The 26,871-nt window shown below is 38.8% G+C and overlaps 1 protein-coding gene across 1 annotated transcript in view; it reads right to left on the bottom strand.

Annotated features, from left to right (window-relative positions):
• Positions 1–26,871, bottom strand: part of cdkal1 (CDK5 regulatory subunit associated protein 1-like 1) — a 262,057-nt gene that overhangs the window by 149,257 nt on the left and 85,929 nt on the right. The window contains exon 7 of the mRNA XM_023276824.3: positions 18,305–18,425. Within this exon, the coding sequence (XP_023132592.2) occupies positions 18,305–18,425 (121 nt within the window). The remainder of the gene's footprint in view (positions 1–18,304; positions 18,426–26,871) is intronic.

The raw sequence follows: 26,871 nt of genomic DNA, 5'->3' as shown, positions 1-26,871 counted from the left end.
AACTGAAGACCAAAACTTACTTTGCTGTCCAGGTGAGCTTTTGCAAAGGCTTGGTGAGCTTTTTGTTCCTGTCTTGGAGAAGACTCTTTAGTCAAGCTGCAATTTTTAAAATAAATGTCAAAAATTTCAAGTACTATGAATAAATTTTCATATGGCATCTTTAGTATCTTCATAGCGAAGAGCAGGAACCAGATGAAATCTATGATCTGTTGTCATTTGTTGATGTCATTTACAGCTAGAGGAAATCTACAGGTTAAACAGAAATTCACTTTAAATCCAAATTATGCACATTGTGGCCTTAACTGTAACTAAAACAAACAGCCCTGCAACAAATCTGAGCATTTTTTAAGGTGATAATCTTTAGTTTAGGTGCTGATTCAATTTTTTCATCATATTGGAGGCTGCAGTTTGTGATACCGTTGCAGTGGTGAGTCTTTACAGTAGGACTGCTGCATTCAATTGCATTTTTACTTGAGTGTGTATGATTTAGAATATAACATCTCAAACTAGAGAAAGGCAGTCATTGTCAGCACAATAAATTCAAATAAACTGAACCGTAACTGTGGGGGGAGACTGAGGAGAACAGAGTGAGTACACAAATGAATAGAAGAGACTTTTAAAAGAAGACTATTGATGAATACTTGGTGAATAGAGCAGAAGCACCACGAGCAAAAGGCCAGTTAGAACTACCCTTTCTCTCCTAAAGTGTTCAGAAGGACTTCAGCTAATTCCAAAATGACCGTGGACAGCTGTCTCAGATTAAAACAGCAGTGGAAAAACTGGACTCAATGCATTTTTTTGTTTTATAAAAAGTAGAGCGGCTTAATTCAAATTGACCATGAAAAGAAGACAATAAAGCAGAAGAAAATAAGAACCAAAATACACAGAATAAAGCGAGAATAGAAGCATGGCGGGGAATAAATTCTGGGGGAGTCTTTGTTTAACATGAAGGAGGCTCTTCTTCAAGTGCTGTGTGTAAATCACTATTGAAAAAAAGAAGAAAAGCCACTATTAAAGGCGTTTACTCCATTCGAGTTTCATTTCTGACCTCCAATTTGACATAGTGGGTTTACAAATATATGCTGTTATTACCACAGTAGGGTTTTTTCAAACATTTGGCTTAAAATCCTTCCAACAGTTCTGGTTAGTTGCAGGAACTTGCTGCTGGGCCATTTAAGTTAAACACTGTGGCATCCCATAACCGGAGCTCTGCATGTGAAGGAGTGTTTCCAAGAACCATTCAAATATAACTGATAACTGAGTCCAGCTACTCATAAGGAAAACAACACGACTGTCGGATGGAGACAAAAGATCTAAAGCTCACAGTGTGTCACGGAGTTAAAGTTGTTTTGCTGTGAGGCTTCAAATCTTCAGTTCAACGACAAAAACATCTCACCAGAGATTAATAAGCATCAAATGCAGTGATGTAAGGAAGCCAGTGTGAGACTATGAAATCAGGCTGCTGCAGATAACAAGCGTAAACCCTGTATCTGTCCGTGACAGACTCACGAAGGAGAAGCAGAGATTCCCCAGAAACTCAAACAGACACAAACTCCTGCTGAAGCACAAATACGACTGTTGGCATATTTACATAATGTGTTTTTGAACTGGGTCATGTAGATTCTGTTTTGCTCAGGAATAATCATTTTTCTCAATTACTTCTTGTAGTATAATGTCTGTCACACTGAGAGATCTTAGTGGATCCTGTTGTCTTTGCTACACAGAGAGTTGAAGCAGCTCTGGAATAAATATGGTGAGACATTACAAATCAAGATGAGAAAGTCTTATCAGAGAAAATTGCTTTTCTGTAAGTGCAGACATTCTGGTTCTCTTTATATTTTCTTTCAGAAAATCTCTATACAAAATGTTTTAAACTCAAAATCTGCTAATAATGGTTCACATTCAGCTCAGCTTAACCCCAGTCCACCACTGCAGGCTACTGAACAGATTCATTAGCAGTAAGATTCGCCCTTTGGACACCGACAGGTTTGAAAGGCATGTTGTCTTTAAAAGAAAAAGTCTAAATTGCATATTTTATTATAGCCAGAAACTATAAAAACTGAGAAAATCATCAGATTGTCAACTTTCCAACAGTCCTTGAACTAATCTTCTATAATGTAAAATAAACAGCTTGTTCGAACAAGATTCAGTAAAACACTAAAAATTCTGTGGTCATGGGTGCAACAGTGAAGCCACGAGTGACTCAGATGTCTCCAAAGGTGATGTAGTGAAAAATTCAGGGACTTTTCGACTCAACTGGACTAAGCTGAACTGCAGACTCACACAGAGCAGAAGGAGACAAAAAAATGTAAGTACTAAAACATTTATACTATGAAGAGGCATAAAAAAATGCAGCACTAGCAATACTTGTAAACATTTCAAAAAAAACATTGTACATGTTGATTCTTGATTTTTTCATTTTTATAAGACAAATATTCAAAGAAATTCAACGAAATATGTTTAGATATTTTTATAGTACCAGGATCACTTGGAAATTGTTGCAGATGTTTTATAAAATAAATTATTAATGAATTTTTAAAAAAATGTGTATGATTTATGGCATTTTGACTTTGCTATGCTGCACAAAAGCATTTTTGAGCTCTCTCTACATCGAGCCATGGTTGTGCTGTTTCCTTAGAGGTGCAGTGAGAAAAATTCAAAGGGTTCAAAGGATTAAGCAATTTGTGAAAAATTAAGATAAATCAAAAGAACTCCCCAATTTAGTGATTTTAGCAAAGGGAACCCACATTTTTAAACACATTTTTTCCACCACACTGTAACTATGTAATCGTTTTGAAATACAATCAACATGACAGCAGCATTTCTAATGTCACAAATAACCACACAGGAGAGCAGAAGAGAACACAGCGACCCACTCATCTATCCATCCATCTCAGAGTATTGCTTATCCTGGCTGAGGGCACTGAAGATGGCAGCTAGGTCACAGGACCTCGCTGTGGAGAAAACACAGACAGATGGGACCCTGCGAGCGTGCACGTGCATTAACACACACACAAAGTGACACACACACACACACACACACACACCACCAGGGGGTCCATCCATCTTAATATGATCAGGCCCAGCTGAGTGGATCACACCAACATTAATCTCAAGAGACAGTCAGTGGCCTGCTTGGGTGTCTGTGTCTGTGTATGTTTGTGTGCGAGTATTTGCATCAATTGTGCATGTCTGTGTGTGTGTCTGTGTGTGTGTATTTGCATCAATTGTGTGTGTGTTTGTGTGTGTGTATTTGCATCAATTATGTGTGTGTGTGTGTGTGTGTGTGTGTTTGTGTGTGTGTGTGTGTGTGTGTCTGTGTATGTTTGTGTGCGTGTATTTGCATCAATTGTGCATGTGTGTGTGTGTGTGTGTGTGTGTGTGTGTGTGTGTGTGTGTGTGTGCGCGTCTGCTGAACATTTGTCCAGTATCACAACAGGGCATTAGCAGTTTCGACTTCTCCATTAGCCTGAACACATTGCGACAACTACTCAGCACCTCAGACCAACAGTGACTGAAGGAGACTGAGACACATTCACACATTTACTTTTACGTTGATTACAAGTTTGCAGCTGATGTTCAATAAAATTTTATTCTGCCTAGCAACAAGATTTCACCATTACTGTTCATGAGAAAGACGATTAAACATCGAACATTCCGGTGCCGTAAAGGAACTTGTTTTGTGGCATGTATCCAGGTTGTTTTCTCCTGACTAGATCCTTGCTTGTGTTGTATCTACTGTCAGATGTACGTCGCTTTGGATAAAAGCATCCGCTAAATGTAACTGTAGAACTGTAGAACCACAAAAGTACTGCCAGACTTAAGTATTTCTGCTCCTTATCAGCCTCCATCCTTCCTCTATTTTATATCTGTCCTCTCTCCTTCTGTTTCATCCCAGTTAATTAAACCACAGAGGTAGCTGTTGTACCTGACAACAGTGTACTTCATCAATGTGTTGCAATGAGAAAGGCTACCTCCCCAGTGTGTGTTCGAGTGTGAGACAGGGAGGCTATTGTGTGGCTTCAGCCTTGAAACGGTAACAAAGAGAGGAAAGCCCGAGGTTCCTCTATATGTTTGTGAACCTCCCTCGACATACACAAACACACTATAGTTGCCCTCAGAGGGCTTCCCTGGTGGAGCATCTCAGAGACAGACTGGGATGGAGCTGAGCACTGAAAGGTTCCCTCAATGATAAGCATTTTGGATCAACACATTAATTAGAAAACTGCTCTGTGCATAAACAAATTGGGCCATTGGTGCATTTAGAGTGTGTGGGCGCGTGTGTGTGTGTGTGTGTGTGTGTGTGTGTGTGTGTGTGTGTGTGTGTGTGTGTGTGTGTGTGTTCGCAGAGGGTTTGTATTGTGCCAGCTTCAAAATGTAATTATGAAAACAAAGCTTAAACTGTGAGGGGAAGTCTGAGCGCTGAGTGCAAGATTATTCACTGCACTTATTGTCAGCACTGGGAGAGACGGTGAAGTGGGTATATAAGCAAACAAAATCTTAAAACTGCTATTATGAGACCGAACAAAGCCTCAGGCCTGTAAGTTTGCTGTTAGTGTCATCTCAAAGTCAAAGTGGAGGTGGCAAAATAATACGGAGTCAAGGAACAAAGAATGTCGACACAATGGAGTTAAGACCTATTAAGAGCAATGAATAGAGCATGATTAGTAATTCAGAAAAAGATTAGCAGCTAAAGCCATTTCAAGTTACATGGGAACTTTACACGAACATCAATGATGCTGTGTGACTCGCATAAAGGTAATATTCCTGATAGCTTCAATATTATTGGGAACTTTAAACCACAAAACCAAACATTTCTGTGGAGTTTAACCATCTTGGCTCACTTTTCAAGCAAAGTGGAGACACTGAGGATAAACCAAATGACAGAAAAGTATGTGTGAACACAACATTTCGCATTGATTGATAGCTGGGTAAGTCTCCGGGTCAGACGAAGAAATAAATTAATTCAAGGTTTTCCTGAACCCAATATTTCATATTAGGGTTATTGTTGCATATTTGTGAGTGTGTACATGTGTGCACACTTCCTTTCATCTCCTACTGTGTCTATGAGCGAGTCCTAATACAGCTGGGGCCCATTTCTCTCAGCGTTCAATCCTGCCTTTGTGTCTGACCTCTTGAATTCTGTTAGTGAGTCTCATGCTCTGAAAGAACTGTGTGTGTGTTTCAGAAAATGAGTCACATGCTGATCTGAGTTTTTTGCGGCTACTACAGCAGCCTTGCTTGTTGTTTTGACTGGAAAAAGGCAGCACGTGCATGTGTGCGAGCGCATGTGCATTTGTGTGTGAAACCACAGCAGCATGTCTACAAAGGAACTGCGAGTGTTTTCCCAACTTCTTGTTTTGTCTGTGCACAGACCTGAGCTGGTGTTTGTGTTAGATCAGTCGGCCCATTGTTGCTGCACAAGAATGGTGTTTATTACTGAACATGTAGGCTCGCTGTTAAAGTCAAAGTGTGCATGTGAAGTTAGACTTGCAGGCCAACTAATCCTGTCACCTACTGACCATGTCACCTGTCTAACTGTCTACCTGACTTAAGTGACACAGTCATTCAGCAGATTGATTCTCTGACAAGCTACCTGAAACACAAAAAGTCTGAGAGACCTTTGTATGAACCTTTGCATGATTTAAACTTTAACTCGGCTACACTGCCTCTAAATCACTTCCAACAGCTGTTACCAGATGTTCCCTCCTTACACACTGCTGTAGACAAGTTTATGTAGCTCCAGCAGCAACATCACCTAAGTCTACAGCAATGGGAGCAGCAAGATGCTAACTCTGCAAGAACCAATCCATCTCCTCCGATTGGCACCATCAGAACAGTACACAGCAAGAAGTGGATTCACCATCAGAAGCACAACTCTTCGCAGGGCAGATTAAACTGCCAGCCACCAAGTTAAACAGCACACCAAGGGGCTATCTTTGCTTTAATACACTGGTAACGGGGCTGACACAGGATGGTATTGCTAAACTTTGCTATGTTATATTATGTTCGTGGGTAGTTGGTTCTACTACACTATTAAGTTGAAGATCTTTATGTTTCTCATGTACGCAGGGTTTTGCTTGCAAACTAACATCCTGGCATACAATCCATACATATAAGGAAACTCTAAACTTTCACTTTACTTAGACTCGGTTTCTGGCTACAACGTGGGTTCAAGCACATGGATCACAGGAAGGCAGAACAAAGACACAAGTTCCTTCACACACACACATGCTTTAGCTCTTTTTAAGTTCATTTAGTTAGATTTATTGCATGTATTACATGATTTCTTAATATTATCTTTGATAAATACTTCATTTCTTTTCAGTTTCTCTCTCCCGGTCTTTGCTCATTTTGTTGTGCATCTCTGAACTCATGAAATCTTATCTGTATAGCAGCTAATTAAATTTTGAATATTGACATACACTTGCTCTACTTAATCACCTGTTTCCTTTCTAAGTCGAGACTTAACATGCACTTAACATGCTATCTCAGGTCTGCTTGATTAGCAGGTAAAAATGGCTTCTGTCTCTTGGACTGCTTCGCCTTTTCTCTCCTGCTCAGTATGGCACATATTTTTTTTCTTTGCTGCCTTAAGCAATAATGATATTTGCAATAAACAGTCTGTTCTCAGCAACGGAAGGGAAGTTCATTGAACTGGAAACCTCAAAAATAGCCCAGTAGCTGCAGTTCCACACTAGAACAAAGCAAATCATTTAGCTGATAAAGTGGCCTTCTTAACATCTTCCCATATTAGAAGGCTTTAAGTTTCCAAACACTCAATTCATCAGAGCTGTTATAGCTGCCATTTTTCCTGTTAAAATCCATCTCACTGGAGCCAGAATAACAAAAAACGTGTCACTGTCCACATAACCAGACATGACTGCATGTGTACACACACAATCCTACAAAGAAAATGACAACCATCGAGTAAAACGCCTCATCGCTGGCTTGATGGTTCGACCATTTACCACTTGGAAGGAAACAAGTAGGAAACTGGTTTGTGCAAATAGTCTGTAAGACAATCAGTTGTGTGTCTGTGTGGGTGTGAGTTTGTGTGTTTGCCTGTGACACACTGGGACTAATTCAGTTACTCAGGGGTTCTGTAGCGTAATACCTTGTAATGACACACAATCTCATTTTGTCCAAGGAGACACATCAATCTTTTGGATTTACTGTGGGGAGCTGAGTCTCTCCTGGTGAGTGAGTGCCGAGAACAGTGGATGGAGAGTGAGTGAGAGTGTGTGTGTGGTGCGTGTGCATGTGTGGGTGTGTGTGTGTGTCTCAGGCATACATTTGTGTGTTTGTGTGTTAAGCAGTGGGAAAGAGGGAAATGGAATAAAATGTTCAGACCAGTGGAGCTGAAAACTACCCATACATTGGTTTGATAAACAGCAGGAAAGGCCACCATGGTACATAGCTTGAAGAGGTGTGGGCATGTGTGAGTGTGTGAGTGTCTGCATATGATCATGTGTGTTGAGAACAAAATAGAAAAAAAAAAGGAATTCCTTTGTGGAGGTGTGTGTTTGCGCTAAAAAAAATCAAAGCAGATTGTGTGTACGCTGGGCATCCATGCATCTCTGGAGTTCCACACATGTACGTGATCAGAAACACCATTCACTCCACTGTAATTCTGCTTTTCTGAAGCACATCAACACATTTTCTCCCTCTTTTGTTGCTGCTTGACATGATACGTTTTCATTTTGGCTCCTTGGAGAGCAAAACAACGGCGAAAAGAAAAGATGAGATCGTTGACCAACGATAAACCAAATGAAAACGCAGTCAAGTAGAGCAGGCCAATGTGGATTATGTGGTCCTTGTGAGATCAAGAAGAGATATGGGCAAATTATTTGAAATGAATATTACGCAACACCCCGGTGGTGGATGTGAGAGTCTGAATACTGTATATGTGCTTTAACTGCTGGGTAAAAGAAGAAAAAAGACACTCTGGCATCTCACCTTATTCAATTCTACACTGTTACCCAATAAATTGAAATTACAAATGAGTACATAGGCCTGATTCAATTTGCTTTTAACTTGACTAATGACTTCCCATCTATCTCCCCTTTTCTATCCCTTTCTCTTTGAAGCAGAGACTTTCATCTTCAAAAACATCTCCTCTATTCACTCACTGACATCACTATTCTTTAGTGATAATCAGTATTATAAAGTGTGCCACCAATGAACTGTGCTGTCTTTTTTTTCTTGCCGTGCCAAAGTATGAAAAAGAAAAAGTGCTGACTCTGACTGATCTCTAAACAGAAATTGTTGTAAAGTTCGCTAAGAAAAGAATCTCTTTTGTGGTCATATATGGACAAAAGAGGGCCAGTGTGGTAATTCATAGTAGAAAAGAGAAAATTTAACACTGCTGATAAACAGGATGTGACAGTTAGTAATATGAAAAGGAAACACAGATTTCTAGTGTCTTTCCAAGCAAAGCAAATGCTTACATCCTGTTTTACAATATTTCGGAAGTATATAAAAATCTGCCAGATATGCACACATAACGCAAAAAGAAAAAGTGAAGGTTAGTGTGCCCCGTGCGCCTTCGCTGCTACAATTTCCTCCCAGCTGTGTTAAAATGTGCACTACTTAGCCACAGCTCTTGAGAAGAAGCAGTGAAACTCCCATGCATCGATACAATCATGATGTGCTCTGGCTCTACGAGGAAACAAAATTGCTTTGTGTTGCTTGGACATGTGAGTTAAAACCTGAAACAATACAAGAAAACATACTTTTGCTTCATATTTTGACCATATGTGACATTATTTCAGGAAAAACCATCGTCTTCTTTCACCTTCGCTTCTTATCATGCTGGATACTGGGATTGTTGAAGGCATCTGAAGTGAACAATGAGTTCTGTGTGGCCTCAGTAAGGCTCTTGGGTTTCTTTATTGGCAACAAGCTGCAACTTGTGTGTCTGAATCTAAATTGGTTTGGAAAAAGTGCGTGTATAGTTCCATATTTGTGACCCCCACTAGCTTCAAAGCAGCGTGTGAATGAGATGCGAATGGCAAACTGTCGGCCACAGTGACACATTCAAAACAGCTGAACCATTTCTGATGTCATGTATTCCACTTTCCAACAATGTATGTGCACACAAACTTTTTCTTATTCTCAGAAACACACACTCATTAATGATGGCACACATTGAAGAAAACAATTAATAAATCTTGTCAACTCTTTCAGATGAATTAAGTGCAGCAGATGAAATAATGGAAAGATTATAGAGCTGTTAGGAGTCTGCATTAAACTTTACAACATAAATTACAAAGAAACAGGAGGTTGTGATTCTGTAAGAGTAAGAAAGAGTGTAAACTACTTAACCATTATAGCATTATGAATGAAAGCTGTGTAGTCACAATATGGTCAAAAAGAGGGCTGTTTTGATATTTTGTTGTTTTTTTGTGAATTATCCAGTTTACTTTGGGCCAGATATAAGGCCAGGAAGAGGTCTACATGTGCAAAATCAGGTGAAAAGAGCCCCAAGTGACCACAGACTAGCTGGCCAGGGAACACCTGCAGGAAAAAAAAAAAAAAAAACTTGGAAAGCGACAAAGAGCAGAGGGTCTCCATTATCAAGAGGTATGAAAGGCTGTTCGTGGGCCACTGAGGGAGCAGGCTTTCGGTTTATTCATGGAGCTAAACTTTGTATTTTTGTGATGTACTTTCATGGCAAGTTGCATCCCATGCATTTAAATAAAACTATCCAACATTCTATTGAACAATGTTATTATTTGTCCAAAACTGGGAACTCATTGTCTCCTGTATTATCTGAGAGCATTATTACTGCAAACCAAAATGATAAAACTTTCTGCTCTATTGCAAACTAAGCTTGGATAAATAAAATAAGTAGTTTTTGTATGAAATTCATTTTGTCTCATATGAATATATAAGATTTGTAAAAAAAAAAAAGATATAACAATATATATATATATATATATATATATATATATATATATATGTTTTTACGAATCTTCCATGTTACTAAAGGACGCATAAGGTTACCAACAGATGTGATAAAATACTAATGTTGTAAGTGTGTTTTTCATTATAAGAACCTTCCTTTTGGCTTATAGGACACTGCTGATGTTGTTGCAGCTTCACTAGCCCTTACTTTCACCCCGTCTGTTCTGAGGCTAATCGTTTCTTCTGTGCATCTAAACACCGCTGACCTCAAACCTCCTTCTCTCTCAGCTGGCTGAAGGCTTGAACGTAACACCTCAGTCACAATGGAGTAACACAAATCTGCATAAAGGTCAGCACCAACGCTGATAAGAGCTATTATTCTACCGTGTCGGCCTGCAGAGTGGATGGAGAAGCTGTGCCAGCCTGATGCAAAACACAGGAAACAAACTCACACTGGGGGCCTCAATGCTAACACAAATATATTCACAGTACACGCTAACATGCAAGCACATGGACATTTTTCACTCCATCTGTTGGCTCTGTTTACACAGCGTCTGTGTGTACAAGTGTCCTCTGCTACAGTGATTACAGTGATTACTTGTATAAATTAAGGTCTGCGAGAAATCAGCCTCTAGCCTGTTAAAATCATTTGAGTGTAGCCAAAAATGAAAGTGAATAGACAAAGGGAAAAAAAACAGACGGTTTCTATGTTGCCTGAATAAAGAGTCTAAAACATTAATGTTTAAAAAGTGTTAAATGTCCATTCAAACCCCAAACAATGGAATCAAGAAATATTCAACATGGCTTAATAGAAAGATTAAATTACCTTTCTGTTAAGTAGATAAATATGTTACTGTAAGTTTCAAAGGTAAAAAAGAAAAAAGAAGTGAATAGAGGGAGCTGAACAGAGGAGGGAGGATAAAATGCTGCATGGGCTCCAAGATTATCCATTATACCTCCTGGATAGGTGAGGTCAACAGCTCAGAGAGGAAGAAATTTCCACTCTCCTCCAACAAAAAACAAGACTATTGAAATTTATCACATATTAAATCCTTCGATGGTTGCTTCTATTCAGCTTCTCTCTGTTTGTCTATTGTAAGCTCAACTCTGCAAGAATTTGAAGGACAATAGTGTGCAGGAGGCAACTGCACAGAATACCCAGCCAAAAGTGTATTTTTGCAGGATCATATAATAAAACAAAGAAATAAAAAGCCTATTGAAAAAGTAAAAGAAACGGTTTTGTGAAAAATAAATATTTATGCGATGCTTGGCCACAGATGCTTGATGATATTTTCATTTCAGAGTAATATTTAAAAAGGTTTTCAGCCCTGCGTATCAGCATTAATTCAACTTCACACTATTTGTTGCAGAGTGTGAGCTGCGATCAAGCATCAAGGCTACAGTCAGAAATTCTTCACTCATGTTTGAGAGCTCTCAAACCTTGAGACTTTTACTGAATATTCCTCTCCACCATCCCGTCTTATCTGCCTGCCTGTCTGGAGGAAACATGAGGTCGGTTATTGGTTCGGGGTTGGAGCAGAGGATCATCAACACCTGACTTTAGCACATTGTAATAACAGTGACAGAGATTATGACTGCCAAAAATACAACTAAATAGAGAACAGGGAGGCTAATGAAATGTAATGAGCTGTAACGGTGGAACAAAGGACTTGTTTTTTAATGCCCGGAGTCTAATAGCAAAAGGTTCACACAAACAGACGCAGCAGCAACAAACACACATACAAGTTTAATGACCCATTCTGACTGAGTGGCTGTAAATTCCTTGTTTATGATGCCGCAGCATCATGACTGAACTTGCTCACAAAAGGGCTTTTACTGCCGCACAAATATAGATATACAAAGAGCAATATAGGACCGTTAGTGTAGCCCGGGGCAAAACGCACACATGCACACACCAGCTTCCCTAATGGCATCAAGTGTGCTAAAACTGAGACTCAAAGCATTAGGAAGACAGAGTAAAGTCTTTCTCCAGTGTGAATGAAAAATGAACTCTGCCCTCAGGCTTATCTGTTTGCATACAGTGTCTATGGAAGGAAAAACACAAGAAACGATCCAAATGTTGCAGAACATGAGCCAATTAAAGAGCACAAACCTGACATGAGCTGCAGGAGACATCCTGAACAAGGTAGAGAGGTGTTCAAAGCAACACCGTGTTACCTGTGAGTATACTTCCAATATTTCTATCATTCTCACTGATCTGTCAACGCGCACACAAACACAATCTGTAAAAAAAAAAAAAGGTTCAAACTTTACAGGTTTGGTTTACCTTATGATTATGCTACTTATAGGGTGGTGTTAATTAAAATAATGAGGAAATTGACCAAATCAGTCAAATTGAAACACCAAAAAGCAAACAAAATATGAAATTACTAAAAGAAAAATGTCATTAATTAATTGCCAGATGAGAGTTGTTTTCACTACCATCAGAGGCTTTTGTTCACCCGTGTTTCCAGTGAATACAACCCAAAATAACTGTGCTAAAGGCCCAGGAGAAACTCGGCAATGTTCCTTTTCTTTAAAGCCAGAGGCTATTTAAGGCCTGGCTGGACGATGCTGAGTCTAATTTCTGATGGGGATAAAATTAACTTTGTGAAAAAAAAAAGCCAATCTAATTTGGATTTAATAGGTGCAAATGAAATTAATATGCAACTTAATGAAACTAATATTGTGAATCAATTTCAACGCAAAATTAAATTTTCGTAGGTGGTCCCAGGTGAGACGCTTCGCCGGGCTGTTGTGAGGATTTGCACTCATTAAGTGACGGAAAGACTGACTGACTAAAGTGAGCTGATAATCTGAAAGGAGGACGGTTTCTATTTAACAATACAAACACTGAGCCGATCGCTGTTTATAGTCAAAAACTCAAATCATGTGGAAGTTTTAGAAGCTGTACATGGTAAATCTGTAATATTTCAACAGGTAATTTTACAGAAATCGACTTCTGTTTTGCCAAATTTCCCCCTTTTTCCACACATGCGCCCCGACCTGCAGCACAGAGCCTGATCCATGACCGCCGTCACATCCATTTACACCAACTACTGTGATCAGTGGAGTAGAAAGGCAAACACTGGAAATGAGTTATTCTTTCATTGATTATTTTTTGAGTGCTTGAGCTCATTTGCGGTTTAATTGCTCTCATGGCTGTTGAGCCGAGCTGACTTCTGCAAGAGGAAATCCCAACGTTTTAGAGCGCCAAATTTAAGATCTCTCTCTCTGGTTACTGATGAAACCCCTGAAAACTAACCTGTGTGTATCAAAATTACATATTTAGAAGTTTTACTCTATGAAAATAATCCCTCCCTACCTCAACACTCTGAAACCCTAAGACTGTGAGTCTAAAGGGCATGTCATCTGGAAAAACACAGCACTAAAGTTACAGCATTTATCAGAACTAAAAATATAAAGAACTGTTGGCTTTTTATCTCTCTGGTCTTTGAACTCTGTGATGGGTCTTTCCAACACTTGACTAGGGCTGAAATGATTCCCCGATTAATTTGAGTAATTTGATTACTAAAATGCCTCAAGGCAAAATTCTCTGCCTCAAGGGTTCTTTAAATTCCACTATATACTATATATGTACAATACAGCACGGATGTTCGCTCATGTTCTGCCCAGATGGTTATTTCTGTTGCACATCGTGCTCCCTTCTGCTTTTGATGCTGTAACACGCAGGCCAAGCATGGAATGCAAAATGGACACAGAGACTGACGCCTACTCGATTAATCACCATTAAAATAGATAGAATACTCCATTATTAAAATAATCGATAGCTGCAGCCCTAAAGTTGACCAAATCCAACACTGAAATTGTAATATTTCATAAAAAATCATTTTTTTTCTACATATCTGGAAAATTTACAGAAAAAAACATTTGCTCTGATGAGATTCAGTATAAAACAAAGCAAATCTGCATTCCTCGGTGCAACTGAGAAGATTTTAGCGACTCAGCGGTGACCAACAGTCGTGTAACTGAAATTCAGGGACTTTTCTGTGGAACTCGTCTGAACTGCAGGCTGTGCTTCAGACCATATAGGAGATAAGTATAATAACAAATTAAAACTGTAAGTAGAAAAATACATGGACCAGCTCACCTACAACTCTACTCAAACCCAATAAAACTACTTCAAATAATGGCAAGTTGTATTATTAAAGTAATTCAGCAATAAATGTCCGAACTGGAAATCAATTCTGAAGAAGAAGAATGATACTGAAATCATCAGTTGACAGGATTGGCTCTTTTGGTTTGTTACATAGCAAACGCTGGAAGTCTGAATCGGTGTTTTTCAGTGTAAGACAAATTTTCTTTTTTAACGATTTAGCTTATAATGTGTCATCTAGCATCCAAAAAGACACCATATGGACATGTTAAAAGGGTAAAAAATGTAATTATCACTAAAGGCGGCCTTAAGAGTCAGTCTAAATGTCACGGAAGTGAAATGTTATTTTTAATCCAGAACAGCATTAATAAAATTCCATTTTTTATTACTATTCTCATTAATGGTAATAAAAAAATGTAGGTATTTATTAACTGCATTCAAATATGTACACTTTTTCATGCCATAAAAATGACTTGAGATTGAAGATTTGTCAAAGATCTTCACACTGAAGCATTATATCAGCTTGACATTTAGCAAAAAAAAAACAAAAACAAAAAAAAAAAACCAAGAGTTTAAATGAATGCATCCCTCATGTTCGTACAAAAAGACAAACCGGCGCAAACTGGAGTTGCTGAAGGCCACTGACTCAACTAATTAATGCTCTCAAATGTTCTCTTTGACGCAGAAGCAGCTGGAGAAAAGCTACCACTGATGTCGTGCATATTAGAGCCACACAGAGTGTCGCACAAGGATCCCTCTGTTTCATCAGCTGACAAACGTCGCCAGTGATGTCAGCACTACCTCAGAGGAATATTCTCCACAGATTATCTAAAAACAGCCAAATAAAGGACACTTTCTCTGGCTTTTCCTTGAGACACGCAATAAGAGGATCGAAAGTAATGACACTGATGACCGACCGGCTCAAACTAAAGCGCACAGCTCGAATGTTATTTGGGGAAAAGGGAGATTTGGTCAACAGTCGATCCATCCAGTTAAATATTTGTGTAATCCATGTTTGTACTGAAAGAGTTCCAGTTAAAAGAGTAAAAACAAGGGGATTTATTCGCAGCCAGTCTGACCCTTCTGAAAAACAACAGCGAGATCATCTGGATCAGATGCGGACCCCTGCTGGCGGCTGGCGAGGGACTGACATCTGCACACACAACACAAAACTACTGACAAAAATGGAAGAAAAATGAGGAAAAAAAATGCTGAGATGCAGGTTTGAAGGCCCAAAGAGCACAGAAAAATAGAAACAGCCTAAGAAGAGAGCACATGGAGCAAGAAATGCATATGAAAGTGACCAAAACAAAACAACAGAGGCTGAAATGCATTTGTTAACAATTACCAAAAAGACATACAGCGAGTATGACAGGGCGCACCAACATCTTTTTGTGTTAAAGATGCTAAATTTGCTGCTGGCCAGGAGTACTAATTTATCTGAAAAGGAGTGACAGACTAAACCAGCTGGATTTAGAGTTTTTCTAACAGATCAATGTAGTTTAAGAAGCTTTAGTCTGGAATAACGAACATTGAGCTCTGTGGCCTACAAACATCTGAGACACAATCAACTCTTCAGGAAACAACTTGCTGGATTTAAACTGATGCTTTTTTAACAGAAAGCAGATCTTAACATTTAATGTTAGAGAACTAAAGAGCGTAAAAAAATTATAAAAGCCTACACCTCCATGAAAACAGTACAACCAGAAGTAGAAATATGTCAAAAATGTCTTTTGTGAAGAGCAACAAAACCTTACAAAAAAGAAAGCTCTATTTCTTTAATTATCCATTTTATATTTTAAATAAAACAGAAATCAACATATACAACATTTCTCCACTGGTGTCACCAATGCTAGGATATTTTACTACAACATTTATTTGTACATAAACTCCATGAAGATATTTCAATATGCAGCAATAATTTGCTCCACTGTGTTGCATTTTGCAACCGCCCTGCATTTCTTTATAGCTCAAGCATGTTTTATTTTCTTTTTCACTCTATTATGTTTCCATACTGTGCATAACTTGCAGTTCAGCTAAAAAAGTCACAGAATTTTTGCTGTCAACTGAATATTTTGCAACAGTTGAGTCACTCGGGGGTTCTCGGTTCAGAATTTTTACAGTTTTTTGCAGTTTTTATTGAGTGAGAGGTTTGCTTTTTGTGACTTTAAAAAAAACACATTTCAATAAGTGATATCGGTAAGATATTTTATTCTAAGCTTAGATTTGGTTAATTTTCCAAACAGAATAGCACACCAAACATGATGAGTTCAAGGACAATTGGAAAGTTAAAAATATGCCGACTCTTTTTGTTTTTATAGTTTGTGGCTCTGATAAATGTTGCAATTGTGGCATTTCTTTAAAAAAAAAAAAAAGCAGATTAGGAGGTTGAAACAGTTAAAACATGCTGGTAACTGATTATTGATCCTTGGTCTTTCACCACACGCACCCATAATATCCGATAAAAATGAAATTAAGCATATTATTAAGTGAATGAAACTAATTTCTGTGGAATTTTCTCGAACCGACAACAATCCTCGTGAATCTCACATGTAACAAAATTGTATTATAAATGTATAAGTACATTTTTATTTTCTTAGTACAAATGTACATTTTGACATTTTTACTTTTCTACTCATGTTTATCTTTTTATTTTTTGACTCCCTAAATTTCTAAGAGTTTGAATGGGAGCAGCTGCAACATGAGCAATTTGCCCTCAGGGATCAATAAAGTCTTTCCGATTCTGATACCAGGAATGACTGTGAGCAGAATAGTGGATGAATAAAAAACAAATGAAAACAAATGCAGAAAATAAAATATTCTCAGAAAGGGGTTATTAACTTTTAATAAATAAGTTAGATACACGGCATATAACGTAGGAGCTCCGTTTTTGCTAATGATGGAACTACAATGTTACAATCTATTCTTCTGAAAACAAAGGTCCCCCTGTAACAAATATAAGGATGCTGATGGATGACATTCATTGCTATTTACTGCTCCAATGTGAAGAATCACCAGGAATCTACTGCATCACTATCGCACCCAAAATCATCATAAAAACGCCCACTGTGGTAATACGGCAGCCACAAACACTGATCAGACGACAGGTCGCAGCATCTTTGTTGGTTCATCTCTACGTTACACGGACAAGAATGTTGCTGCAATTAGCCCAGAAGGTTCAAGGACACTGATGGAAATTCCAGTGAAATGCTGAAACCCCCTTCATGGAGAGAACGAATGTAAACACAGCAGCCTCAGACAAACAGATGATGTATTTCTGAACATGTAACGTCTTTCTGATGCTGATTCAAAGCAGGTTAAGCCTGTTTTCCTGACAGCTAGTTAAAAAAGCTCTTCAATACATTTCTATGAGGACAAATGAGCCTTCATTTAAGCCGAGAAAGCTCTGCTCTTAAAGAAGAACAGCTCTTTGTCTGCGAGCTGTTCACTTCTGTGCTTTGTGAGTCGAGCCATTAATGTATAGACCTGGAAGTCATGAAGTAGGATGATTGATGGATTATCATCAGTGGAGGTCCGGCACAGTGGAATTAGTCTGTCATAACCCTTTTTAACTAGCCCACTGAGGATGCAGCACACGGGCTGGAGGAGGCTCACATATCTGTAAACAACATGAAATTAGCCCATAAAAATGTAGCTGCACATGTTTGTGAAGGTGTTTGTGCATCTGAACATGTAAAAAGCGCTCTGCTCCATCTGTATGTGGAGTATTTATTTCTGCATGCACCAAATCTACATTTATATACCTATCTACACCATAAAATCTGATTTACTGGCATCACTGCTGCTATGTTTGGTAAAAAAATAACCAAACACAACTACTCTTGAACTCACTACCATAAAAAACATTTGTGCAAAGAAAAGGTAGAACATCACAACAAAAGAGGTAGAATCTGTTTTTTTTTCTTTTTTTTTTTCACTTGCTTTTATAATCGAAGTCAAATGAAAGCTGGTAAAAGCGTCCAGACACCTGTTGGCTCTCTATTACATTTACATATGACAAACATCACTATATGCACACCCACATTCTAGCACACACATCCACTGCAAACCCTGTGAATTGATAAAATTAGAAGCACAGAGGGGCTCTGTTTAAGTGGTTGTGCAAAGACAGAGAACACACACGCACACACACACACACACACGTATACACACACACACACACAGAAAACCTGAATGGCAGGGAAGCAGTGAAATTGAATTCAGTTAAAGCTGAATATTTTATGAGTCGTGTTCTCTGTTTGTGCATCTGTGTCCTACCCCGTGTTAATGGAGATGATTTCGATCAGTGGGTTCTTCCTGATCTTGGGCAGATCCAGTCGAGCTCCTCCGAGCCGTCGGCCTCCATCTTTCTTTTGACCCAACAGACGAACCGAGTGACCTGGAAAATACAAAAAAATTAAAAAAACACCCCTTTACAGAATGTTCCTTTTCACACTTGAGTGTCACCTGTTTTTCTGTGGTTTCCTTGTTGCACAAAGGGTGCACCATTGTTAAAATTTGTGTGAATGGATGTTAAAATGAAAGTTAGTTAAGCCTAAATTCCTTTGTGCCAAAGAACAAACTGGGCAAATAAAAGATGAAAGAAATAACAGAAACATGACAAATTCAATATTTGGATGTTGGATCACTTCCTCTCTTTTTCTGTCTCTATATCAAGCTCCCAAACATACAGTTAACAACTACATTTACATAGACCTGTGCATAAAACATAGCTTTATGTACCACTGGTAGACAGCAATGAGAAAATTATTTGCATTACATGTAATTACATGCCATGAACGCACAAAACAAAAACACAAAGTTCGGTTGCATAACAACATCTGTGTGCATGCATGGACTGGTTGGGCACTCCAGTCTGGTCTACTGGAGCAGCTTCATCTTCCAGCACCTCCAGGTTTTACATGCTTTCTTGTTCACTGTGTCTTAACGTGTTTAATTTACATGGATTTTTGTTTCATTGCTCTGCTAAAATTATAAGAATAAAATATTGCTGGTTATAATTTAAAAATGATTTTAAAATTATCAACAATTGTCGAAATCAACTGAAATAAAACATTTAATTGAGATTCACTTTCCAGCTACATCACCTTGCCCTTCATTTACATGATTTTTGACAAGATATCACAATTCTAGGCTTAAATTTGGTAAATCTTCCTAATGGAAAATGCAGCCACACATGATTAGTTCAAGGATCATAAGAAAGTAGAAAATCTGGCAACTACTTCTGTTGTTACAGTTTGTGGCTAATAAATAGTGGAATTATGGCATTTATTTTTTAAAAAGTCAGCAGGTTTGGGGGGTTTTTGAGCCAACAACAATACTCATAATTTACTTACTTACAAATATTTACAATAACACAAATTTGGTAGAAATTAATTTCAGGACTTGAGTGCATGTACAAAACACCTGTTAACACTTTTAAATAGCAAAAGATTCCTTTCTACTTTTGTATTTTTATTCATGTGGCTATTTATTGATTTATGCCAGTTATTCATTGCTGTGTTGACACTGAAATTATTGTTGGTTCTACTTAAATATCATTATGTTTGTCAATATTTCAAGACACCGTTTTAAGCTCTATCATGTAGTCTTACATCTATAAATGCAACTTTTCAGAATAGAAATCTAGTCTTCAGCTGTACAATATCTAGATATTCTAATGAATCCCAGTATAATGTTCATTAAAATACATTAAAGACAAATATTAATACACACAGTGATCAGTAGGGCAACAATGATTTTCTAGGTGAAGTAAATTTGACTGATTTTAAGCGTAAAGTCAATAAAACCAGTAAAGGAAAGGTAGGAAAGTGGGGATTTTCTACATAGAAAAAATGAATTCCCTCATATCTTTCATCAAATGTGCACAGTAACAACTGTGGAAGTCTTACTTAGTGGATGTGACAGCGTCAGAAAAGCAAATGAGAATCCACACCTGAGTCTAATAGCTGGTAATGTCCAGGCTTTGGTGTGTGGAAATGGGATGCAGCAGACTCCCTCTCTAACATCTAATAGGCTCCCGGCTCGAGGTGAGCGAGATGGAGGCGCTGAGGGATGGAATTGTCTTCCTGTTTTCATCCGCTTTACAAGGGTCTCCAGGGAGGGTGGGTTCAGGGCAGGAAGCGTGGTTATCAATTGGTAGATAAAAATGACAATCTGCCCCAGAGGAGGACAAAGAGCCAATCGGTGAGGCGTGACTGGTCTTAATATCCCAGTACAAGCAAGGAAATGAGAAAACTTCCCCCATGGAAAACAGCTGGGACTTGGAGCACATTTGGTCATAGTCTCAAGCATACAAAACTCATACAAGCTGTAATTATAATATCATACCTCTCTAACCATAGTTCCATCTGTTGATCCACTTTCTTGAGCAAATTCACCTGATAATTCACTGCTGCTTTAAACATTTTATGAGAAGTTCGACAAAAACACTGAAGAAAAGTAAAAAAAAAATAAATTATGCTGACTGAAGATGTACACAAGCTTCAAAAAGTAGACAAGATCTGATTAAAACAATTTAAAATGGCTTAAAATCTTCTTTTTTCCACCTTTGCACAAGTAGACCAACTATAACTGCTTGCATGTTGAGGTTGAACAATGGACCCTGAAACATTTGAGCAATTTTAATGTCATTTCGCTTCAGGCCTGTTGGTGCAGGTTTGTGGTAAAATCTCTTTTTGAAATTCCACATTTTTTTCCAGCTCACATTGTACTCGGTGGGAAAGTAAGAGTTACCAGTACCTAACTGCATACACAGACTTGTCAGGAAAAAGCAATTACCAGTATGGTGCTAGATTTCCAGATGTTTTTCCAAATTATGAGCTTGTCCGTTCTAATAAAACATGGAAATTGCCACTCCCTGCATATTCCTCGCTGTAAAACTGCGCAGGACCCCTGTCAATGAGACTCCCACCCGAGACTCAAGAAATAATCTCGGTGCCAGCATGGACTCACTCCAGGAATGTACCCAAAGCCAAATTCAATTTCAGGGCCGAGGGGACCATGAATGGAAAGCATGAGATAAAACATGAAGAAAAGCAAAAAACGCTTCCCTATTTGTCATCTCAATTACAGAGTTTAGAGGCCAACTGCTGCGATGGGCGACGCCACATAGACACACATCCACTTACACCACAATTTCTTGTTACAGACTGCCCTGCTCTTTTCCTTCCTGCACTTTTTCACCGTCTATCTTTGTTCTTTTCTCTCCTTCATAAATACTAGCCGACATAAATCCTTCTATCCGCCCATTAAAACATGCTGGAGAGAAGAAGGAAGGACAGATGGATGGAAAGGTGGATGATGATAGAAAAAAAAATACATCACGGATGGAAGATGTATAGGACGGCCAGATGGATGGTGGGGTGAGAGAGGCAGAAAGCTAAAAGGATGACCTGTTGACCTGTGTCTGATGTCTCTTAAGTGGAGGTTCTTGTTGTGCTCTCTGGTTTGATTGTAAAGCAGCAGGAGGTACTGGGGGGAGGGACAGAGGTGGCACTGAGGGGGGACAGCAGGGCTTCAATGTTTGTCATTTATCCTTTCAATGCATCTGATTAATATAAATGTACGGCTGACTTCGAAAAAGTGCAAGTCAAATCAGTTTTCATGGGAAATATTTCACATCGGTGATAAATGTGTTACTCCAAATGTTCCACAATGTGCCTTAATGTAAACAGACAAATAAGTGCTTCCCTTAAAAGTCATACAAAAGACTTTGATGCCTGACAAGGAGCTTTCTTTTGTCACTACTGGTAAAAGACATTACTCAGAACATCCTCAGATGAGTAAAAACATGATGATTTAAAGGAAAAAACAACATAAAGTGTCTTAGTAAGACAGTAAGTGCCGCCTTCAGAGCATCTCAGCATCTCTCTGGAACTCTAGAGATAGATGATGATGATGGTGGTGGTGGTGGAGAGCGCTCTTGGTCCAAAATCTCCCAAACTTGTTGGATCAGGTGACTAAAAGCGCCGTTGCATTTGATGATCATTTTCATACTCATTGAACCATCCAGTGACCCCTCTGGCCCATGTATGGGGTTATTGTTATCCTGGATGACACCACTTCCATCAGGACAACAAGGTTTCATCGTAGGATTAAATGTGATCACTCAGAAAAACTCTGTATTGATCTGCAGTGACCCTTTTCTCTAAGAGGACAGTGGAACCAAACAAACAAAACCAAAAACATGACCCAATAACAGAGCCATCAAATCCCTACAGAACTGTAGGTTCTCTTGATGTACATGACACATGAATTTGTCATGACTATGGTGAAGGATCTGACCACACTACTTTTTTCCACATCTTTGTAGTCCTGTGTCTATGATTTCTGTACCACCGAACTGTCAAATGTGCATTTATCTTTGTAATGAGATGTTTATGCACTGCAAACCTACTGTAATATCCCTCTCGATATACAGTCATCAAATGTGTGTTTTTGAGTTTCAAATTTTGTTTACTCATGTCGTTCCCATGAATTTAAATGCAAATGCCACTTTAGTCACATTAAAACATTAACCAGTTGAGCAGTCTTTGCAGCTGAAGCTCCGGCCTCTCTGTTCCCTAACACTGAGCTTTTTGTTAAAAGTCACTTACATACTTTTTTCTAGCCATCTTCATACAAAATTTGAATCAACTGGTCTGAATTTTTAAACATTCCACAGGGCATGACTAGATGGTAATTGTTTACTGGTACCATGCCCTGCACATTAGAGATGTGACAAAACCAGAAAGTAGGTAATCAGTAACAATATCACTAAAATTCTGTGGATCTCTATACCTAGTTTCGAGATAACCAGCAAAAACTTTGAAACTTCTTTTAGTGGCACAAGCATTTATCGAACACCAGCTGCCTGATGTATGGAAAATGTACAAGAAATAGATGAAAAAATAGTTATATTACAAAAAACAGTGGCGTGCAGTTGTGAGCAGTGAATTTTTTTTTCATATTTTTCATGTCTTGGAAAGACTTTAGAGCATCCTCCTCATACTGACACGGTGGAAATAAAAGTAGACAAATAGTAGTTGCTACACGTATTTGCAGTTCTATGTAAGAAATACAACAAGGGAGGTTTGTGTTGTTAGCCTACGTGGTGAATTTATTTTGGAGATCACATGTTAGGGAGTAAAAGACTGCTATTTGACCAGGACATTGGAAGATAAATAAAAATTGCCTGTTTTCCTCTTTGAGTTTAACCAATTTATTTTGGTCTTTTCCAAGTTTACGCAAATTTACACAAGTAATAACTAAAAAACTATTACATTAAATCCTGTAGACAAACCCACGTCTGTCTTTGAGCTGCTTATATAAGTTTGAGGTATTTCCTCCATTTACGCCAAATAGTCTGTGACATCGTTTGCGTTGTGACGTTTGGTTCGCTATCAAAACTCAACAAAAAAACAAAAACCAAAAAGGACACATTTTCAGAATTTATGATATTGATTTGGTATCCTAGTGTGTGTGTATAGAAGCTACTGCATTTGTTGTGTTTCTCCATTCATTTCATTTTTTTGTATTTGCCACCCGTCTGCATGTGAAACTTGTTTCTTAGTGTTTCTTCCTCCTCTTGTCTGCCTCGATCTGTTCAGCTACATCTCCATATTTCATTTTTTCAGCACGGATAAAGGCAAACAGTTTGTTTATATGGTGAAATAAGGTTCATGAGGTTATACTGTTGCAATATAGCCTCTGATCTGGAGCTAAACACATATATTAGCCTGTCTAACCTGCGCTGCCCCCCGTTTCTATGTGACACACACACACTAAATCTAAACTGTTTCTAAATGATAAAAGAATATCAGGTGAGAAAGCATCATCTGAGGCTATCTTCTCAGTGAGAGAAGATCAATATTAGAAGGCAATAAAGAAACAAACACATCAAAACAGCCCTATAAAAAAAGAAATACATCAGACGTTTGTGATAAGAGAGAAAATATGGCTAAAACTGTTTTCTAGCCTTTGTTTGGGATTCAGTTTTCTACATTTTCTCTACATTTACTCTTGAAAAAACTATTTGTTCTTGTTTTTGTTTGTTGAGCATCACTTGGAATGATGCTCTTGTAAAAATGTGCATCCATGGGTGTCATAAGGGCTTGGAATAGAAACTATAGTCAAAGCTGTGTTTGTTGTTAGCAAGAGAATTAACATCTGGAAAAAATGGACTTGGATGCTGAAGCTTGTGACGACGGTAAAAATAACAACCAGCAAATCACTGACGCTGCACAATAACACTCAACACAAGGCTGTGCAGTAACTGTAATGGATGAGAGTGTATAAATTAAGTGAGTGCACACTCACTAAGTCAACCTGAGATAACAGTACAGGATAAAAACATGCTCTGTCATTTACCACAGGTAGTAACCGGAGCTTTATATTACATAGATGCAGCATGATTAAAAGCGGCTTCACAGTAGTGAGTTATCCTCATGGACTGGCAGATGTTAAGTTCAAATGGAATAAAAAGTCTTACACCTCCAGAAGCAACTTCATAAAAACATCGCAGTACTCTTGTCATGTGGAAAACAGACCTGCAAGCAATTCTGGCACCGCAAAGACCTGCATCTATTAGCAGTTCACTCAAGTAAGTATTTTAGTAGCCATTACGAAAGGCAAATCTCATGGCTTAAAGGTTTATGCCCAGGCTTCCGAGACGAAATAACAGCTCTCAGTTTATACGAGGTCATAAAGAACTGTAATGATACCGGCGAAATTAGTTTCTATGGAGGGGGTGACGGTGGGAGGAGGAGGGAGGGAAGGAGGTGGAAAAAGAACAGATCAAAAGATGCAGAGGAAAGAGCGAAAGAAGGAAATGTAAGGAAAAGGGAAAGAATGAGCAAATCATGGAGGAGAAAGAGGGAATAAAAGTCACAGTGTGCATGTGTGAATGTGAGTTTGTGCATCGCCAGACAATTTAGGGTTGATGACACATTGTAAAATTAAGCCTTAGTTCAGCTGTCCTTCATTAGAACGAAGCCTGCAGTGCAAAGCAACACATACACACACACACACACACACACACATAGTGTAAAGTCAATCTGTTCTTTATTAGAGAACAGCTGGGGGTGAATGACAGCTTGACTGGACACTCTCACACTGTAAACTCTTTCTGACCTTCATTAAACAGCTAAGTGCGCTGCTTCACTAACTGTTTAAATGGATGACCTAATCACTGCCATGTGAGTCCGTCAGTAAGCTTCCACTTAACAAGCAGCTCAGACAGAATCCAAAAGCAACACGATGACTCCGCTTTTAAACACACATCCATCTAAACCCATAGAAGAAAAAATAACTCAACTTCGGTCATGAAATTTACCAGCAGTTCTTTACACTTTGAGCAAATTTTCCCCCCAGTAGTGACTGAATCATATGTTTTATGTTAGAACAGTAAACAACGGGGCGCCCAGATAGCTTGGTTGAGCGGGGGACCCATGAACGGGGGTCTGGGTTCAATTCTATCTCATGGCCATTTTGCTACAGGTCTTTCCCCCCAGTCTTCTCCCTACTTTCCTGTCTGCCTGTCTAATAAAGCTGAAAAAAGAACAATAAACAACCATTATTAATCACATATCTACTGCTCTTAAGCTATGCGATACATTCAGACTCTCGACAGTAAAGTCACTCTCAGCACTTGAAAATTATCCATCCAGGCAACAGGAGCTGAAAAACTTGATTTCCTGTTCCAACTATGGAAGCCCTCTCATTCATTCATTCCCTGATCAATGCTTTGCTGCTCACTCACTCACACAAGTGCTCGTGTGTGTGTGTGTTTGTTAAAATACCTTTAACAGCCTCGTCCACTACTTCCACCACTCGATCAATCTGCTGGACCTGAAATGCAGACCGACACACAAGGGAAAAGTTTATTGATGCAGACGAACCGAGTCCACGCAGTCAAACAAAAGCCTCGTATTGATGACACACAAGCTTACACACACTTAGCCGGGTTTAAACAAGGCGGGCATGTAAATATACACAAGAAGCACATGGACAAACAAGTGCAAGAAGATACGTACGATCACACTGAGCTTTTCTCCAGACAGTAGTATGGATTTCCTAAATGCCACTGAGTGTGTATGTACGTGCAACAGCTTGTGTATCATGTATTGGCATGATTTTACAGATGAAAACCAAAAGGCAAAGAAAGACATTCAGAGAGCAGCAGATAATCATACCGGTAACAGTACAAGGAATAACTAAAACCACATTATAATAATGCATGAGAGCTATTATGGAAAAATATCCTGCAGTTCTTCCAAGGAGTATTCTGAAATCACTAATAATTCATGTGAAGAAAATAAGCAAGACCCCAGTGGCCACAGAATAATAAGAGCTGGACTGCCATCATACGGAGATATTGTGAAGACAATGGGGAAGTGAATGACCAAAACAGAGCGAAAGGCTTGGACCAAACTAAAGAAATGGGGGGAATGAACTTAATAATTTCTGCTGCCATTACTTCTCCTTTCATTCCTCCCAGCATCCCATCCAACTCTAATCCGCTCGCTCACTTTCTCCATTCTTAGAGGTCCACGCTGCAGCACACAACACCGGCTCTCAATGCCTCCTGGCCCATTACTCAGAATAAACCTCCTTTCAAACACACTCACATGCGATAGCACACTGTGCTTTGCAAGCAACACTTACATGCATGTTACACACCGAAATAAAACCCATTTCCTTGTAATAGCGATGCAATCTGGGTTCATTCAGAGCAGCAGCGGGCGTCCCTACTTACAGTAAGGGTCAGGTGTCTCTACATTTTAGCTGTTAATTCAGATTTTCAGCTCTGGCTGTTTTCAAATCCTGCTTTCTATTCATGGAAT

The sequence above is a fragment of the Amphiprion ocellaris genome, chromosome 9, assembly GCF_022539595.1.
Source record: "Amphiprion ocellaris isolate individual 3 ecotype Okinawa chromosome 9, ASM2253959v1, whole genome shotgun sequence".
Taxonomy (NCBI): domain Eukaryota; kingdom Metazoa; phylum Chordata; class Actinopteri; family Pomacentridae; genus Amphiprion; species Amphiprion ocellaris.
The sequence above is the reverse complement of the archived record's forward strand: the minus strand, read 5'-3'. Positions and strand labels throughout refer to the sequence as shown.